Below are 18,630 nucleotides of genomic sequence, written 5' to 3' on the forward strand. Positions count from 1 at the left end.
CTAGCTTCTCTTCATCTCTAAACTCATCTCCACATCAATGACAGCTGCTAATGAATTCAGATGGTTCATTCCCTTCCCTTCTGTGCTTCTTCAAATACATTTTCTTTGCCAAATACGTCAGCTCCCCTTTCCTCCTAACAAATTGGTACTGAGGTATATTATTATGACTTTTGCTTCTATCATTCAAGCAAGGGGAAAATACAATATGTATAGATGTGAGTTATATGTCAAAATGCTTTTACTCCCCCTCCCCCCCTTTCCTTCACATTATTAAATTATAGAGAAATACTATCATAATAGCCTCTTGGCCAAGTCACAGAGAGCAGAGTTATGGTTCCCTTGATAAATTGCAAAACATTATTAAGTTTTGCTCTCTGGACTGAGAGTATTGGCATAAAAGGACATCAACCACAGTCATATTGGTCTTGATTGCTGCTTAATTGCTGCTTGTTTGTGTTAGAGATCATGTGGTTTGATTGATCTTGCCATGCTTTTGTCATTATAGTTATGACTTCCTAGTTTTCTCCTTGTACAGAGACCACAGGATGACTTTTAAATCTTGAATAATTTATATGGCTGGCCAGTTAAACGGCTTAAAATAGTATTATATTTTTAAGCCAATAGCTCAACCTTCAAATCATTATTTATGCAACCAAGTTATTAAATATTTATTCTGGGCTTATATCGAACTATGAAATAACAGGGCTCTTTTTATGTAAACAGCGGCAAGCATCTTGAGGTCCATCCATGAATACTGATATTTCCTCCTTCAAGACATTTATTTACTTCTGTAATGTTAACTGGGTGTCAGGTGAGTGGTCTACACTGAGGAAGAAAAGGATGACGGTAGCTGTGACTTAATTCAAGCAAGCGAGAACTGTCACTCTGGTCTTTTTCAGGCTTGGTTCATGGAGCTCCTTCACATGTTTGGATGTTTCCAAAAGGTCTCATCCCATCTTGCATCTCCTTTGCGCACGAGGAGCAACCATCCTGTGGACTTGAAATGAGTGAAATGCTACACAAGCTACTTTAGTTTTATGTTTCCCCTAATTAAAACAGATGGAGGGAGGCTCTTTAGCCAAATTTGCAGAGCTGTAGAGCTGCGGCGCTGTTAAGATTTCTTGACCTGGCCTGTTTGCTTTTTGTTCCATCATGTGATTCATTTTATCTTCTTACTTCAGTATTCTTCCAGTAAGTTACACATTTCAAAGTCAACCAGAGGCCAAGCAGAGTCCTTAGGGGGTTGGATGTCAGACACTCCGGGCTAAGTGGGATAATACTTCTGTTCTCCTCTCCCCTTTCTGGAGATTGAGCGTAAAAGTAGTGTTTGGCTCCACTTTCCTACCTCACCTGACCTTTCCCATACAACAGAAACAAGAACTCCTCACAGGTCCAGGGCTGAGATGGGGACAGAGTCCCTGATGCCAGAGGCTGGACTCTATGCCTGTCACCACTGAAGCAAGAGCTGGTAATAGTCTAAGAAGGATCTGGAAAGTCATCGTTGCAAAGTGCTCTGAAATAGGCTATTCTTACTCAGAACGTTGGGGCAAAACTGCTGGCTTGGTTCTCCATTTTTTTTACATGGAACCACAAAAACCAGTCAGTCCCTGGTGGAAACTTGCAGTGAATATGCATACACTGCTCCTTGTAGGGTATTCCCAGGGCTTGGCGGGGTGGAATATGCAACTGTATTAAAAGATTATGTCTATGCCCATAGAAGTTGAAATCTGGTTTGAGGACAGACAAAGCAGAGGCAAGAAGTATAGATGGTGTAAATGGGCATCACTCAGCTGAATAACACATGGGACTTGTGCCATGCACGGATCAGAATGTGAATGGATATATATCCGTGCAGATGAGGATGGTACGCTTGTACCAGGCAGGAATAGGCACTAAAGCAGCTGTGTTTCAGAGGTGGTTTTTAGCGGTACGAGGACTAGTTTCCCTGACACATAGCCTAGGGAGAGCCCTTGAAATCCAGGGTGGGATACAAACAAGCTCAGCAGCAGGACTGAGTAAATATTGGGAGGGGCAGATCGATTCCACCCTGATTGCCACCGCTCTGTCTGCCTCCGAGCAGACCGGCCAGACCCTCGGTCTTTATCCTTCTCTGCTGCGCGAGTCTGTGCTATGGAAGCTGCTTGGAGAGATTGATTGGTACAATGGAGTGCTTTGCAAGGTGTAATTTTAAAGGCCATATTTCTCACTGTGCAACCATCAAAATGCAAAGGGTCAGAAGAAGCCTATATTTTTTTGCAATTCAGCTTTTAAAGTGTGCTGAAATACGCTTCATTTGTTGCAATTGCCAACAGCTTGCTGTTTCATACTGCTCTTAACAGGAGCTGGGGAACAGAGCAAGTCTGTTACACTTTATATGTTGTATAATGTATGTATGATTCTGGGGTGTGATGAGTTTATGCCAAATTTATCTTTGATTTCTGTATAAACAGCACAGGAAAAATGATGGGCTGCATTCTCTGTGTAACTTGGATAAAATACAGCTACAGAGCTACTTCAGAGTACCTTCTGTGAGCTATATATCTAAGGTTGCCCAAGCATATAATGAAGGAGAAGAGGATCTGGAAATAAATGCCCATTCTCTTTATCCCCCACCCCCGCTTTGGCAAGGATGCTATTTATTCTTAGCCTATGTTGCTTCTGCTGTTGCTACTGTGAGCAGAACATGATCACTTGGTGTTTCTGTAATAACAATGCTAAATAGCCAAATTCTCCCCAGGAGAAGAGAGTTGTAGCTCTGTTTCTTTCAGTAGGATCTCCCCCATTTAAGGCAGTAGAGGATGAGTTCCTCTACTGCAATGTATTGAGCAAGAGCAGCAGCAGACACTGGATCAGCTCAAAGGCAACAGGAAATGACCATCAGTGCTTTAGAATAAGTAAGTTAAAGACACCCTTGTTCTGTATCATAGAGCTAATCAGGTAATTATTTATAGTTATTTGTTCAAGTTCAATTAGATTTAGCTTTTTTTGTCAACAGGGAATTGGAAAAATATATGTGTGTGCATTTATTCTTGTTTTTCATAGAAAGAATTTTGGAATGGGAAGATTATTTTTTTTTCTCAGTAGAGGCAGGAAGGAAAGAAAACATAAAATCTTGTCTCTGTTGGTCTACCACCTCACTTTTACCATACAGGCATGCAAAATACAGCTTCATATTCTGGTAGGGATGTCAGATCCCAGGGTGATGGCATGTAGGCCCTGATCCTCAGCAGCTGACAATTTCTTGGAGCGTGTGCATTGGTAGTTGCAAGATTAAATATCAAGACATACAGAGAGCCTCTCCTAATGTTTTATTGCATCTCTTAGGTAACAAGATTTTTCTTCCCTGGTGTGAAAAATGTCTTTGTATTAATGCTGTTCAGAGTCTACACACGGCGTGAATTCTTTTTTCATATTTATTGTCTAAACTTGTGTATTGTAAATATTCTTCCTCCTCATTATCTTACCTCTGATTTGCTTTCCTTGCACTGCTTGTCTGTTTAGCTAGTCAGGCAGATGTCGTGGTGGTGAACATGGCTTTGTTAGAAATGCAGTGTAGAGGTCTTGCTCCAGATTCACTGCTGCCATGTTGAACCATCTTTAAAGCTTTGGGTGACATGTAAGTGCTATATAATTTGTCTAACTTAAGTCAGTAGCAAGATGGGTTTAAATGGAAGTATTTAAATGACAGCTGTTAATCATGATTTAAATCACAAGTAACAAGCCTTGATTTACATTGTTGTGGGTTTTTTCTTGCTGTGCAGTTCTCCTTTTATTTGTTTTCATACAGCCGGATTTGTTCTCAGTCATTGATAAAATATGTTTTCTTTGCAATCAAGTATTCAGTCCTACATGAAATCTGCTGTTGCTCTTTTCTGACTGATGGAAGACACTTCACATGTGTGTGTTTGCTTGGGTAGGGCAGTGACTGGCTCCTTCGGTTGTGTTTGTGCAGTACTTAGAAAGTGGATGTTGCTGCTGTGCCTCTTGGTCTGCGTACCACAGTAGCACAGACAAGGCTGTAGTTCAGTGCTGTTGTGATGTATGTGTGTGAAAGCTGAGCTGACCAGAAAAACTAAAGACATTTTCTTATTTAGTATAGATATAATTTAAAAAGCAGCACCCTTTAACTGAACAGTGTTTAACTCATCACCCTTTAATCCACTGATGTTATACTTCTGTTTTCTATACTCAATTGTTCTGTTGTTTAGAATCAATTATGCTTCAACATGAATTGCCATATTTTGAAATCAAATTTAACAGATTTTAAGGGAAAAATATGTTTCATTTAAGTGCAAAATGATGTTGCAATACATATTTTAATTCACTGATGATTTTTCCACCCTAGTGAGTGGATGGGCGTTAGTGGCAACTGCACTTAACTTTTTGACCCTAAGAGCACATCAAAACCAGTCTCCTCGGAGCATGTGGTGACATTCACGTTAGAAAAAAAATAAATGGGTAAAACCAGCCTGGGATTGGTTGGGTCAGCCCCACAGCTGGGTGCTGGAGATGCTCCCAATGCTGAACTGTTCATCAGATGCTTCAGAGACATCTGATACTAAAGAGGCTTCAATGGTGCATCCCTTGCCTGTCCCCCAGCCTCACACCAGCGTATGGTGGTGCCCACCGCTCTGGCTCCCTCCCCAGACCTATGGCTCACACACCATTGCTGGGAGCTGTGAGGACGCAGCCTGACACAGCGCCAAGGAATCCATCTCCCTCCCTCCCTGTGACCATGTGAGGTGGGAGTGGGCTCAGGCTCTCCCACCCCTGTCCCCCTGACCCCCTCCCTCCTGCCTGTGTGCTGCGAGCCAAACCCCTCCTGTTTGCCAAGCCCTCAAGAAACAGTGATGGATTCATGACAAATCATGCTGAGGTGGCCCAGCCTGTTGACGAGGATCTCACTGGGTTCAGCTGGGCTTTCTTTTTTCTCGCAGGCTGAACTGGCTGTTGCTCCCTGGCCTTGGGCCACCCAGAGCAGCCTGCAGTCATCAGCAACTGCCTGATGTGCTGGTGCTTCTGCCTAGATCCATGTGTGCAGCATTTGGGAAAAGAGCGTGTCTGCTGGTAGTGACAAAAATTCAAATCTTAAGAGCCTGGCTTGACTCTGCACTGCTGGGAAGAGCCCAGAGAGCAAGGGGAGGCAAGCTCTGTGTATATGAAGGAGCAGGTACAAATGTCTCTGTACTGTGTAGGGCTGTCGCCCTGGTCAGAATGAACTACTGTCATGGGTTTGGGACTGGGCTGTACCTGTTCAGGCTTCCTGGAGTCAGAAAACATTGCTAATAGAGCGTGTACGAGTCTGTTCACCAGCTGATCTGAGTTACAGAATATATTCACCCAGGTAGGAGCTGGATCAGAAGAGTTTTGGACTGTTCTGTCCTTGCAAAAGCTGTATAAATAAAGAGTCACAGGCAGAACTGAAAGCCTAAAATTCTCCTCCCCGCAGTAGGGTTATGCCATCCCTTGGGAAGCAGGTGTCCCCTTCCTCTAGGGCTCTGGTAAAGGCTCAGCTTGCAGGCTGCGCTATAATAGGGAGAAGTGTTAGTATTCATAACTTTAAAATATAATGTAGTGAAATAATCCTTTAATTCCATATGGTGTGGAAACTCAGGCGCCTCGAAACTATACCGTAGATTTACTGCTGCCAAATGGTATGGGGTTTTAAATTAAAATATATTTAAAAAAAAAAAAAAGAGAAAGCTCAGAAGAGCGACATTAGGGTGTTTCTGACATGATATATAAGCTCTGTGAAAAAGGCTTTTGCTAAATTCTCGGTAGGTTTGTTTATTTTGCTTTTTGTTACTTGCTAACCAGGCACCACTATTATGGAATTATCTAAAGTGGCTTAGGAATCCAGCAAATCAAACTGCGGTCCTGAGAGGATGATGCTTCCTGTAGTCTGGGGCTCAGCTGCCCTTTCATCCTCCCTTACGCCTCTTAACACGATCGACTATCTCTGTCCTTCGTTCTTTTCCTTCTGGAGACAAAAGGCAACAGAGCACTATGTTGTTATGGGTTATCCTTAGGAGTGTTTTACGGCTTATGCCCCCCATCCTTTCATTTCACAGAAATGTCTGACTAATGTAGTAACTATAGCACTATTCCTGTAGATCTATCCTACTTCTAAGCCTGTATATTTAGGTCTACTTTACCCTTTAACTTTGAATGGCAGAAGGAAGCATGCCAGAGAGCTGCTTTCCCTGGACACAGCTGAATATTCAGTTTGTACTTTTGCTGTCACAAAATAGGGCCGAATATTTCTCTGGTGCAAAAATACTTCCAGTATATTTCATGTCACCTGAAAACCTCTCTATGCCCTGAAAGAAGGGTTACTGTTAGTGCTTGCTATTACTGCAGTTTCATGTTGATGTTTTTGCACGTATTTTCACGGTCTATTCATAATCTTAGCAGTTTCTGGACAGTTTCTTTGTGACCTTTAGGCCTGAGCTAGTCTTTCTCTCTGTTTTTCCTTCATCAAATGGTCACTCTTAGTGTTTCCTATCTTATGCCTTTCCTTCTCCCCTCCCCATGCTATCTCAGTAACCCTCTCGCTCCTTGTGTCCCTCATGGCAGTTTACAGCTCTGCATCTGTTTTGCGTTACTCTGCAGGGCAGTGCAGAGTGGTACGTCTGAAGTTTTTTGACTCGGTGGATGAGCAGCAAGTGCTTTTTACCAAACCATGGTGTGGTGACTTTAGCTTGGCTAAGGGCCAAGCTCCCACCCAGCTGCTCTCTCACCCCCCCAATCTCAACAGGGCAAGTGGGGGGAAATAAGATGAAAAAGCTTGTGAGTTGAAGACGGGGAGATGACCAATTACCATCAGGGGCAAAACAGCTTCCACATGGGGAAAGCTAATTTAATTTATTGCCAGTTAAGATAGATTTGGATAGTGAGAAACAAAACAAGAATTGAAACAACACCTTCTCCTCCCCCCCCAACTCAGGTTCATTCCTTTACTCCTCTGTGTCCCCCCACGTGCGGAGGGGGGTTGTGGTCTGTCTGTGACAGCTCCTCTTTGCTGCTCCTTTCCCCTGCTCCAGCGTGGGCGCCTCCCACGGGTGACAATTCCTTGAGGGAAAATCTGCTTCAGCATGAGCTCTACAGGGGACACGGTTCCTTCAGGGAGTATCTGCCTGCTCCGGGTTCCCCCCCCGGGGCTGCCGGGGAATCTCCGCTCCGGCACCTCAAGCACCTCCTCCCGCTCCTTCGTCCGGGACCTGGCTGTGTTCGCAGGGCACGCTCTCGCTTATTTTCCCCTCAGCGCTCTGCCAGTTTTGCCCTTTCTGAAATACGCTTTCACAGGGGCACCACCGGCTGCGCTGACAGGCTCAGCTGGGGCTGTGGCGGCGGCTGCTGCAGAGCCGGTGGGAACCGGCGGGAACCGGTGGGAACCGGTGGGCACCGGCGGGCACCAGCCGGGGCAGCGCCAGCCTCTCCTCACAGAGGCTCCCGCAGTGCCGCTGCCCGCGCCTGGGCAGGGACATCCTAAGACTTGCGTCTGTACGAAAGGGAAGGATGAAAACCCAGGTGCGTGTGGGTGTTTACAGGGTTTGGGGTTTTTTTTAATGCACTTTGGCAGTGGAGCCACCTCACCATTAGAAATCATTGTTGCTACCACAGTGGCCGCCAGAGCAGTGAGTGGGATTATCAGGTGCTGTAGCGTGCAATGCATTCCGCACTCACCCACTGGGAAACTGTCCCTGCTAAGAATACCCTCTAAACAGACCAATTTTTTAAAGCAGGGGAGACCCGTCATTATTCTCACTCTTTGGGGAGGGAATGGGGTGTGGTGAAGAATCATAAATAAAACCCGCTGCTGAGTCCCAGCCCAGCACTTCAGCCAGCAGCCACCCTTCCAGATCTTTTTTTTTCCCCTTTTCCTTTCTTACGTTTAATAGAAGAAGCGTAGTTATCTGGTTATCCAGTTCTGCTTAACTTTCAGTATCCTCCAGTAGATTTAAAGGCATTACAAAATTACAGGTCCTGTAGTGCGATGAAAGATTTCCAGAAATACGATGTGATGATCCTAAGAATGACTCCTAGAAAAGTTTTGGAGACGTGGGTGTGCACCAGGCCCTGGCCCCATGCCATTCAGCCTGGGCAAACGGGCTCAAGTTGCTGATTATCACTTTTTGTGCACATACCCCATCTCTCATACTCGAGGAATCCTTGAGGCCGTTCAGGTTCCTGGTGAGCCAGCAACACACTGTGTTTTTAGGGTTTTGTGCTTTCAATCTAGAAATGTCTGTATTTCCTCTTTGTGAGACCCTTTAGATGGATTCCTACATGGATAAATTCACTCCCACTGTACAGTGAAAGCATGGATTCAAACGCGCTTTTTCCAAACCTTTCTTTGTTCCTTGTTCAGTGCAAATTAGAAGAGTAATGGCTGTATTAATGTGGGAAGGTCCTCAGTGAGACACCTGAGTAGACATCATGGGAGTTTCCTGCTGGCTTTGCTTTTTGCGTGGGGTACCCTGACAGGAGTGATACAGGAACAAGAGTTGTCAATGTTGCACTTTAAATTTTTTCCAAGGACAGTTGCATTTTTGAGGGGAAGCTGGTTTTAGGGTTCCCATGTGCCCCAGAGTAATGCACCAAATACATGCAGTGTAACTAAAAATGCAGTCTTTTTCAGCAGCACTATGTTATTTCAACGTCATTTTAATTTTAAGTGGTTGAATCTGTGCAAGTAGATAGAAGTGAACCATTGCCTATCCACATTAAGTGTTCTCATGTGTGTTTGTGTGTAACTTTAGGATCTTAAAAGAAGACAATGGGCACATTTCCATGCTTTATTTTTTCAATTTAGCACAGATTGATGGGTTTTGGAATAAAATGTAAACCCTCAACAGTTTGGCACATGGAGAAACACAAGTGGAAAAAAAGAAGGGAAAATATGGAAAGCTTATAAATCTTAACTTGGACTTAGTTCTGAGATTGCTGTCTACTCTATGCAGTTCACTTTGTTCCTACAGAGTTTCAGGCTCAGATAGCTTGGTCATATTTTCTTATTCCTTTTAAATTGTGTCTAGAAAAATGACACCTGCTGGTTTTTTCTTCTCTTCTCTGTAAAGAGCTGGAATTTACAATGTAGAAGAAGTATAAAAATTACGCCGTTATGATTAGTTAGCAAATAACTAATGTATGAAAATTGTGTACAAAATAAATGGAGGTTCTAAAAATAAAACTTGAGACTGGAAAAAATTCTTCAGGCCCCAGTTACAGTAAGAGTTTTTCCATCATTCAGTGGATGTTGACAAAAGACCCGAGTCAGGGAAACTTGATCCATTTTCCTTTGGGTGGTTAAATTTTAAATCTGGGACCATAAAATTACAGTACACACTGGTCCTAGATAAGATCTGTGAGTTATATATGAAGTATTAGACTTCTTGAATTCCTTATCCTCCCCTCCGCCTCCAAAAAATGCTACCTAGATCTATTAGATCTGACTGATAAACCATTCCATTTGAAATAAAAATCTTTTTACTTGAGATTTTCTGGCTGAGCTGTGGAATATTTAGTTTATTTATTAAATTGTAAGTGTTTGACAAATAGCTCTAGTTCTTATATTACATTTTCTTTGACCTGAGAGTACACCTGTGCCATTTTTTGCAGTTTTGCTCAGGCATTGCAACTCAATTTTGTGTTTGAGCCTGTAGTTTTATGTACTTTCTCCTTTCTTTCTTTTGACTGATAAAGAGCACCCAAAACTGCCTTTTACTAATGAGGGGAATAAGGGATGAATGTAAAGTAGCACACACATACCAAGCTTGCAGATGCGATTTGCTCTTGTAGTGGTAGGGGAAAACTGATGATAACCGTCAGGGTGAGCATGCTTCGTGCACTCCTTTAGTGAACTTGGGAGAGAACAGCAGTGTATATGGGTGAACAGTGTATACGGGTGTGCATGTATATCTGGGAAATAGAGCAGAAATGTATGTCTTGTGTGTGCACCTATAAAAGAGAACGTGTATCAATTTTTGTGTGTGCTTGTGCAGCATGTTTCTGGGAGAACTGGAAAAAAATGAGATAGAAGGGGGAAAAAAGTTGGTGGAGAGAGTTCATGGAGAAGGAACTTTTGGTCTCCAGTCATGAAGTGGAGATGAGTGTGATTATCTGTTTCTGTACAGTCTGAATAGAAATGACTATGAATGTATTAATAATTAGAATAAGTTAGGAGGAGTTGTTTGTTATTTGTTATATGAATACTGGTAAGTGTAGTAGGTGTCTCATAAAATACTTCATTAGGTACTTCGCCAAGTATTTTCTCTGCATTTACCTCTGCTGCCAGTATTTATGTATGTGATTTTAAGTCTAAATTTCTGAAATTGACTTTTAGCCAGTAGTAACTTCAGGAGTAACCAGTCTTCACAGAAAGTCAGTTCAAATGAAGGATCAACAAGGCTAAACAAAAATTTTAATACATTCAAGCAAAATAAAGGGAAAGATATGTTAAAACAAATACATATATTTTCAGCATTGCAGTAGATGTAGTTAATTTCTTCCTCTTGCTGTATATATGTATATGTGCTTGTGGACGTGTGTGTAATATATGTATATGGTAAATAATGTATGTATATGGTAAATATATTTCAGTACGCTGTAAATGTATTTCAGTATGCTCCTGTTGTAACATGTTGACCTGCACAATCCACAGTGTAAGAGAAAGCAGATGCATTCTCTATTGTATTGAAAATATAGTTCATATTTTTTTTGTATTTTTTATTTATTACAATGCCAGTAAAGTTCATTAAAGCTGGTTTGAAAGGCAAAAAACAATCTGATACCTATTAAGTAGATCATGTTGCTTTATGAACATTGAGGTTAGTCAAGAATTTTTTTATAGTACCAGGCAATGTTGTTAGGGGCTAGTCCAGCAAAAGGCCTCCCCATAGTGATGGTTGCTCCTTCCCCTGGGGAGATTTTCATTGATCCTAGATCCTCAATACTCTTATGCTGTAATGAGGGAGGGATTGATTCTGCACGTGCTTCGATGTGATGGTGACTTCAAAAACTGCATCTATGGCATAAATAACTTGAGAAGCCTAAAAGTTCCCGAAATGAAGGTCTTAAACTGTGATTTCCTTGGGACATGAATGTTGCCTCCTTCTACCTGCAGGGTCTTGGCCCGCATGCGAGCCGTCATGCATGCGAGCTTGCTTTGCTCTCTACATTCATGGTCTTGCTGAGACGCTGCCTGGGCACCAAGGCTGCACTGTGCCGGTGGCAGTGCTGGAAGCACCACGTAAACACTGCTTTGTGTAGGTGTGGGGTTGGGTTAAAGAAGAGCAGTGGACAAAGGGGCTTACCTGAAGCAGGCTAAACTCTTGCTCTCTTTGTTTTTTCTCTTTCCTGCAGCTCAAGCCAGGTCAAAACAGTTGCCGAGACAGTGATAGTGAAAGTGCCAGTGGGGAATCAAAAGGTTTCCATCGAAGTAGCTCTCGGGAAAGACTCAGTGACGTAAGTAAAACTCCTGCAGCCAAATACTGCTCTGATTAACCCCTGGTGTAGTTTTCTGAGGGGCATAAGTCATAACAGGATTTAGTTTCCAGGATGGTTTGTTGCTAAAATCCCTTTTCTTTTGCGGGGCTGGGAGAAAAAGAGGTAACTTAGGTCTCCTGCCCCAGTTCAGTAAACTTAAAGTTTGGTACAATGTCTGTCTGTGTGAAAACGTTCATTCATTTTGAAATAGTTGAAGGCCATTTAATGAAGTTAAAATGCTCTGCATAGTTGAGAAGTGAGATGGCCTCTTTTTACCCCAAGTGAGGAAGGAAAAGAATGTATTTCTTTGGGCTAAATACTGTATTTATGAAAAGTATTAGAGTGTCTAGAGAGACTCAGCTAATTTATATATAATGAATTGATATGACATGGCCAACAATAGCATAAGCTCTGCCTTTATTGCTCTACCTAAACTGCTGTGGAAGGTCCTAAGATGGCAGCTCTGTGGAGAATGTTTTTCTCCATTGAAGAATGCTGGTCATTCACTGAATGACACGCATGAGTTATTGACATATGAATGACTAAAGAAATCTTTCTGTTGCTGCAATTACATTATTATTTATTATGTGTACCATCACAATCCTTGAGTGTTTTATTCATGGCTCTGTGTCCTCTGTGCTACATGCTTTACAACACAGAATATAAAGACAGCCCTGTCCCAAAAGAGTATCTAAATTGGGGATTTTGTAGGTCAAATCCTTTCCTGGTAAAAGCATGGATAGCTACATCAGTCAGACCAATTTGTTTCAGGCAGCAATCTGGCCCTACTTTTAACTAACCCACATTCTGGAAATGGGGATTTTATCGATAGCATGTCCATGTAGATTTGGATGACAGATACCAGATGGCGTCCTCTATAGGCCAATCCAATAAAACTGAATTGAGCAGACATTAAAAGAAATACCTTTGAAAAGGATACATTTCTTTGTGCAAATTTAAGCCTGAAGGCACACAGCTAGCAATTTTTGCTGAATTGTGCATATCACTGGAACAGCCGCCTGATTTTTTTTTTTTTTTCTGCAAAGGTGTGAAATCTGTAGCACTGTCTTTCCTCATCCCTTTGTCACATTATTTTAGAGGTCTGTTCCTCCCCCAGAGCCAACCTTTATGGGTACATTCAGCCAGACATTTCAGAGCCTGCCCTTCATAGCTGTCAGGTGAGGTCAATCTCAGGGCTGTAAGATATCTCTGGAAGAAGAGAGTGAAACCAGAGGAGATAGTAAGTAAATACTCCGTTCCGTACACGTAGCAGTGGACAGCAGCTGACGGGTCAGCCTGTCACCGTTGCCATCCTAGCTTGCCCTGAGCCCTATGGCAGCTGAGAAGTCACCACAATGAACTTCACAATTCTACAGCACCTTCCAGCGAAAAATTTCACAGCTCCTTACAAACACGGTTTTAATTTAGCCTTGTCACTCCCTTGCAATGTACTGAGTGGGGAGCTCTGAGGCTTATTTGAGCTTCCCAGCAGCTCATAGCCTTGCAGTGCCAGACCTGGCAGTGAGAGCAGAGTCCTGGTTCCCGTTCCCCTGATCAAATACAGTTTTTCTCAGATGTTTTTATAATACTTTCCCTTTGTCTTGGCACTATAGTGAATTAAGAGGAAGTGGAGAGCAAATGTAACTTCCCTAGTGCACCTGAGAGAGGACAGAAGGACTTTAGGTTGCTCAAAAGGAATGCTATGTAAATATGTATATTTAAAAATGTTACACATGATTTATGTTTTGCTTAATAAGTAAGTTCCTTTATGCTTTGATAATTCATTGCGATACAAGCATGTCTCTCTGTGGTCTGGTGTTGCCAGTTCAGCTGAGATTTGAAAAACATGCACAAGATAACTCTCATCTTGCCTGAGTGTATGGTGGCCTTTCCCAGACTCTTTCAGTTAAGAAAAGTAAATACCATTCTGCATTTCTCTCTCTCCCAAAACCAAACACTTTGTGTTTTTAAATGACAGGGCCTTACAAAGTGGTAGTGATACTTCCACTTCAGCTATGGGTGAGCCTGCCTTGAACTGTGCTCTTATGCACAAAGATGCATCAAGAGCTTAATAAGGTTATTTTAAATAATATCTTTTGAAGGAGTTGTCTAATGATACCTACCAATTACTGTCCAGAAAAAAAAAACCACAGACAAAAGAGTAAGTTTTCTCTGAAGATCCCTTTCTGTTTTTACAACTGTTTTCTCAGAAACAATATGCAAAAAGTTGTGTACTCAACAGAAGATAGAACAAAAATACAAGATATTGCAGGCAGGTTAACCCTGAGGTCAGAAAGCAAACTTTGGACATGAAATATAATGGATCTCCACTGATGTAGCCTGACAGCATTGTAAGATTAGGCATGGCTACTGCATGGAAATATGTATAATGAATGAAGTGCATATACTCTAGGTGGATGATCAATTTTCAAATCCCTAGTTGTAAGTAAGCTGTTGAAACAGAAATGTTAGCTTCATGAGCTTTAATGTGGAGCCTAAGTGATAGCTTAGTGACAGATGCAGAATGAGGGAGATAGTATAATGAATATCCAGTTGCAAACTGACATGTCAGTGGCTTCATTCCCTCTCCTGTCAGATATCTTTCAACTCTACATATTGTAAATGTACCTACCGTCCTTGGATAACGCAGATTGACGCAAAGTATGTTTACAAGGGATGACTCCTTTCCAGGCTAATGAGATCCAAGCGGGTAATTTGCAGCATTTGCGAGAGAGGTGGTCAAAAATGAAAAGAAGATAATTCAATGAAAAGACCATATTAAACACAAGACTTTTCTCATAATGAGGCTTGAAATAGCATCAGACAGTAGGAAGAAGAATATCCTATGTTCTTGTCAGACGCAATGCAGTTAGACTGATTCCCATCAACTCCTTTCTTTGTCCTCATCTCGCACATGTGTACACACATGCACACACCCCTCTGTGAGAGAACATAATTAGCAGAGAACTTGACCTCTGCTAGATTAGGGATAATGATTGCTCAAATGCTCCATTGCAAGCATTTGACAGTGCCCTAATACATCTCCCCGTTTGAATTTCATAAACCCATTTCTTTCTGCCTTTCTCCCCTATATAGTATTTTTTGGAATGACAACTTGTTTTTTCCTTTATGGGCAGAGGTAGCTCCAGGGGCCTAAAAGAGAAATTGGAGAGCTGCTCCTCCTTTATATATAGGGTGCTGTAGTCAGTTTAATCTCATCAACATCTTGCCAGTAGTAGAATTCATTTTGTTGAGATTTTGCTTGGAGACAAGATGGCAGCGCTTTCTCTTTTCCTCAGCTTAGAGCTCAGTCAACTTGTTTTCCTTATCTTCCTGTATGAATTTATTTTTAATTGAGTCTTCCCACTTTGGACTACATAGGGAACTTTTTAGCCATGTTTTACAAAGGAGCCAGGAGATTACTTGAGGGAAACGTGAGAATTACAGCTAACCTGGATAGTAAACGCAGAGAGTATTCAGGGGTTCAGCCACCTCTTTGCTAATCAAAGCAAATTAAAACCCCCTTGATTTCTTTGGTGCACATTCCTAAATTCCTGATCTACTGCAGAACTGCAGCTCACGCTCAGATGTAAAGTCATTGCTAGTCCTCTTAAAAATCTGATGTCTGCGAAACAAACCTTGCTCATCATTTCAGTAATGATGATGCAGTGGCAGTGCAAGCCTGCACTGACGGGAGAGGGCTGACAAGCTGCTTTGGGCACCGTCAGCCCTGCCTGCTGCTTCTGGTGTTGGCTGCAGGCTTTTAGCAAGGGGACAAACAGTAAAAGCCTCTCGCATGTGGTCATTGGCTGAGAGGCAGCAGAGGTCTTTCACTCTTGTTGCACAACAGAAGTGTGGACTGCCTGGCCTCTGCTTGCTTTTGCTGAACAAGGAATCACAAGCTGGGAGAAATAGTTGGCACCCTTCTGTCTGGAATACTGTTCCAATTCTTGAATAGGGAGTGGGATAGGAATCTTTCCATTTGTCCCCTACATTAAAGGTTTCATCTTGGGCTCTCATTGAAGCTGACATGCTCTTTCATGAGTGCTTCCCTTTCCACAGTGCTTTGTAGCAATGAGGAGTAAGTCCTGGAGTGCCCTGCCCACCAGGTCTGTTGCTCTCTGCTTTGGGAGGAAAGGTGTCTACATCCCCAGCAGTGTAATCCCATGGACAGCTCATGGTTTCAACCTCAGATATGGGATATTTTCAATTCTTTGTCTCCCATTCCTCCCACCTATGTACTGAGCCCAAAGAAAGACAAACTGAGGAATGGTCTTTGGGTTATGTGCTCTGAAATCCTTGGTACTTCTCCAGAATATCCCTGGTAATCTTGGCTATATCTGAAGTGGAATAACGCCAGCAAAGCTCTGTGTGTGTTTGTGTGTGTGTGTGCCAGAAGCTGATCAGCTGCAGTGGCAGCTTCTTTGTGTGTGTGCATTTGTGTGTGTGTATGCAAGGGTGTGTGTTTGTGTGTCTAAGGTTGGGTGCTTAAATGCTTTGTTGCATTATGTTAATTCCTCGGCAGTGCAATCAAATTCATGTCGTAATTAAAGCTGTCAGTTGGAAGGCAAGCCAATCGCCAAGAAAACACAGCATAACAAATGAAGTGAAATGATTCTGCGTGTAGCTATACAATGCTTCGCCAGGCATGAAATTAAATAAGTAATTTGATGTTGACATCAGAAATTGAAATGATACCCACTGTTCGTTCATTCAGTCAGACCTGCATAAACAATAGCCAGAACAAATATGTACAACACAGTCTTTCTCCCCACCCAGCTCTCCAAGTAATGCACAATATATATGCAAAATGGGTATAACTCTGCCTTCAAGACCTCAAGGATGTAATTTTCTTTGGTACACAATAAACTAATGCTTACACGAGGGTTACTACATTTTTGCTCCTGGGCCAAAAGTTCTTCTCTTTAAGAAAGGAGGGGGGGTGTGGGGTGTGGAAAGCAGAAGGAAAATAACAAAACCAAAACCCTGTTAATTTTAAGCAAGCAACTTGCATTTTGCTGATGGGCACCTGATGCAGGCTTCTGCTGGTGGTTGTGTGAATATCAAATAGTATATCTAATGTCGAATTTTGCAAAGGGTTTTGGAAAGTGAAACCATTACCTCTATTATAGGCACACTTTATATAAGAGATGTAGAACCATCCAGTGCAGGATCACGACTCAGCATGGGCTTGTAAAGATGCTGCATACACAGTATCACATTCATCAGTTGGTACCAAGGCTGGGCACTGGGTAGTAGGATCCTTTCGCTATTGGGAGTTATCAAAAAAGGTGAGAAGCTGTCTTCTTGCATAGCCCTTGCTTCAGCCTATATGCTCTGTCAACACACAGTTCACAACACAGCTGACTTAGTCATTCATGCATGTGCAATACAGTCTTTCTTACTTCAATTAAAAAGAGTTTGCAAACTGTACTATCCATATGCAGCATGCAATGTATGAAGGGCTGTAATTCCATCCAGCAAACTCAAATTCCCTAAAAATGCACAGTTGTTTCTTTTCAGTGAAAGTCATTTGACTGCTATGTTTCGACTGTCCTCCCATAGCCATTGCAGCATTGCTTTTGAAGGAATGGAAATACTCAGTGGGAAATATTTTGTTTGCTTATTCTTTTTTCTTCCTTTTTATTGTTTTGTTTTGATACTTGGTCCTTCCAAAACTTGGAATAAAAAGCAGACAAAAATTACACACAGATGCAGAATGCAAACTTTGGAGCTTTCAGCCTGTAAAGTAAGTTTTAAAAATTGTGAGTGAAAGAGTGGGACTCGATTGGCATCTGTACATAGCTTAAACAAAAGTGGTTATAATGATTGCACATGTTGTACTTTGTGGGTAGATCTCTAGCTTAAATTAAAAGAATTTAAATGGCATGAAGCAGAAAGCAGAATGAGTAAAGTGAAAGGCAGTATGTATGATGTGCTTTACCAGGAAAGCTGGTGTGTGTGCTGAAATGCACTATCTACCAGGTGTTGCAGAGCTGCAGTGGCTCACAAAACTGTTGTACATGGCCCATGAGGGGGACTTTCTAGCTGGAAACAGTAGCTGGGCTGTGTGATGACTGGGGCTCTGGCAGTTACAAGGTTATTCCCATCTGTGTGGTCAGGGGGACGTAGAGGAGAGCAGAGCAATGGGGCTGAGCCCAGGGCCTCATGGCAATGTGTTCCCAAATCTGCACTGCCCATTCCTCTGCACCACAGTGTGGTGCTGCTGCAGAGGCACTTCCAGGGACATTGTCATTGGTACCACGTGGCTCTTGATGTGGATGGTAGTGGCAGAAGGAGCTTGAGGCCCCAGAGCAGCAAGAGTGGGGCTAGAAGGACTTAAGAATGTATGTATTTCTGTGGAGCTCACCTTGCATGCTGATAACCAAATCTGTAGACTGCAGATCTCGAGTCCTTTAGTAGCTGCAACATAGGAGATAGAGAGTATTAAGGGGCAGAAACCATATACCTTCCAAATTTCTGTAGCAGTTTTGTTTGTTCTTATAAGATGTCCCAACAGAGTTTGTTGATTTTGTGATATTGGTACCCTTATGACTACCAAGGTGACTTCCTCTTGCTAAGTCTTTAACTTCTAATGTCTTAAACCAGAAGGCCTTCACCTATATGTACATAACCTCTCTAAACCTCTCTTTTTAGTACTGCTTTGGTGATCTCACAGTAATATTCTGATTATTTGCGATAAATTTTATTTTTAATTTTAAATTTCTTGGCACAATCTATTTCTGCTGTGCCGAGTTCAGTAAAAAAATACCATAAGCCCCTTGTGGGGTTTTATTTTCTTTTATATCAGTGCTGCACTCCATGATCAGAAATTGAGATAATTTGTTGTTAGGTTTCCCTGCAATATTGTCTCAGAACAGGGATGACAGTGATGCAAATTCTATGTGTTTCCAATGGTTTGCCAAGGCCGGTTGGAGCCGCTGTGCAGTTCCTGGTAATCACTGAGCTGTGTCATTATTGAAAGTGAGCTTGTGCTAAGGAACAGAAACAGGAATTGAGCTATAGGTGTTAAAGACTGGTCATCCGGACTACCCACTGCTCACCAGAGAATTATCTTCTCTGTGTTTTGCTTCCTTATCCATTGACTAGCCTTGAAGTGTTTCAGGTGATAGACAGGGCTGT

At 42.3% G+C, this 18,630-nt stretch overlaps 1 protein-coding gene across 6 annotated transcripts in view; it reads left to right on the forward strand.

Annotated features, from left to right (window-relative positions):
* AUTS2 (activator of transcription and developmental regulator AUTS2) overlaps window positions 1-18,630 on the forward strand; it is an 802,029-nt gene that overhangs the window by 350,470 nt on the left and 432,929 nt on the right. For all 6 annotated transcript variants that reach the window (XM_069791497.1, XM_069791496.1, XM_069791499.1 and 3 more), the window contains one exon: window positions 11,365-11,466. In XM_069791497.1, coding sequence (XP_069647598.1) covers window positions 11,365-11,466 — 102 coding nt within the window. The remainder of the gene's footprint in view (window positions 1-11,364; window positions 11,467-18,630) is intronic.

This window comes from Haliaeetus albicilla, chromosome 9 (assembly GCF_947461875.1).
Source record: "Haliaeetus albicilla chromosome 9, bHalAlb1.1, whole genome shotgun sequence".
In the NCBI taxonomy this organism is placed as follows: Eukaryota; Metazoa; Chordata; class Aves; order Accipitriformes; family Accipitridae; genus Haliaeetus; species Haliaeetus albicilla.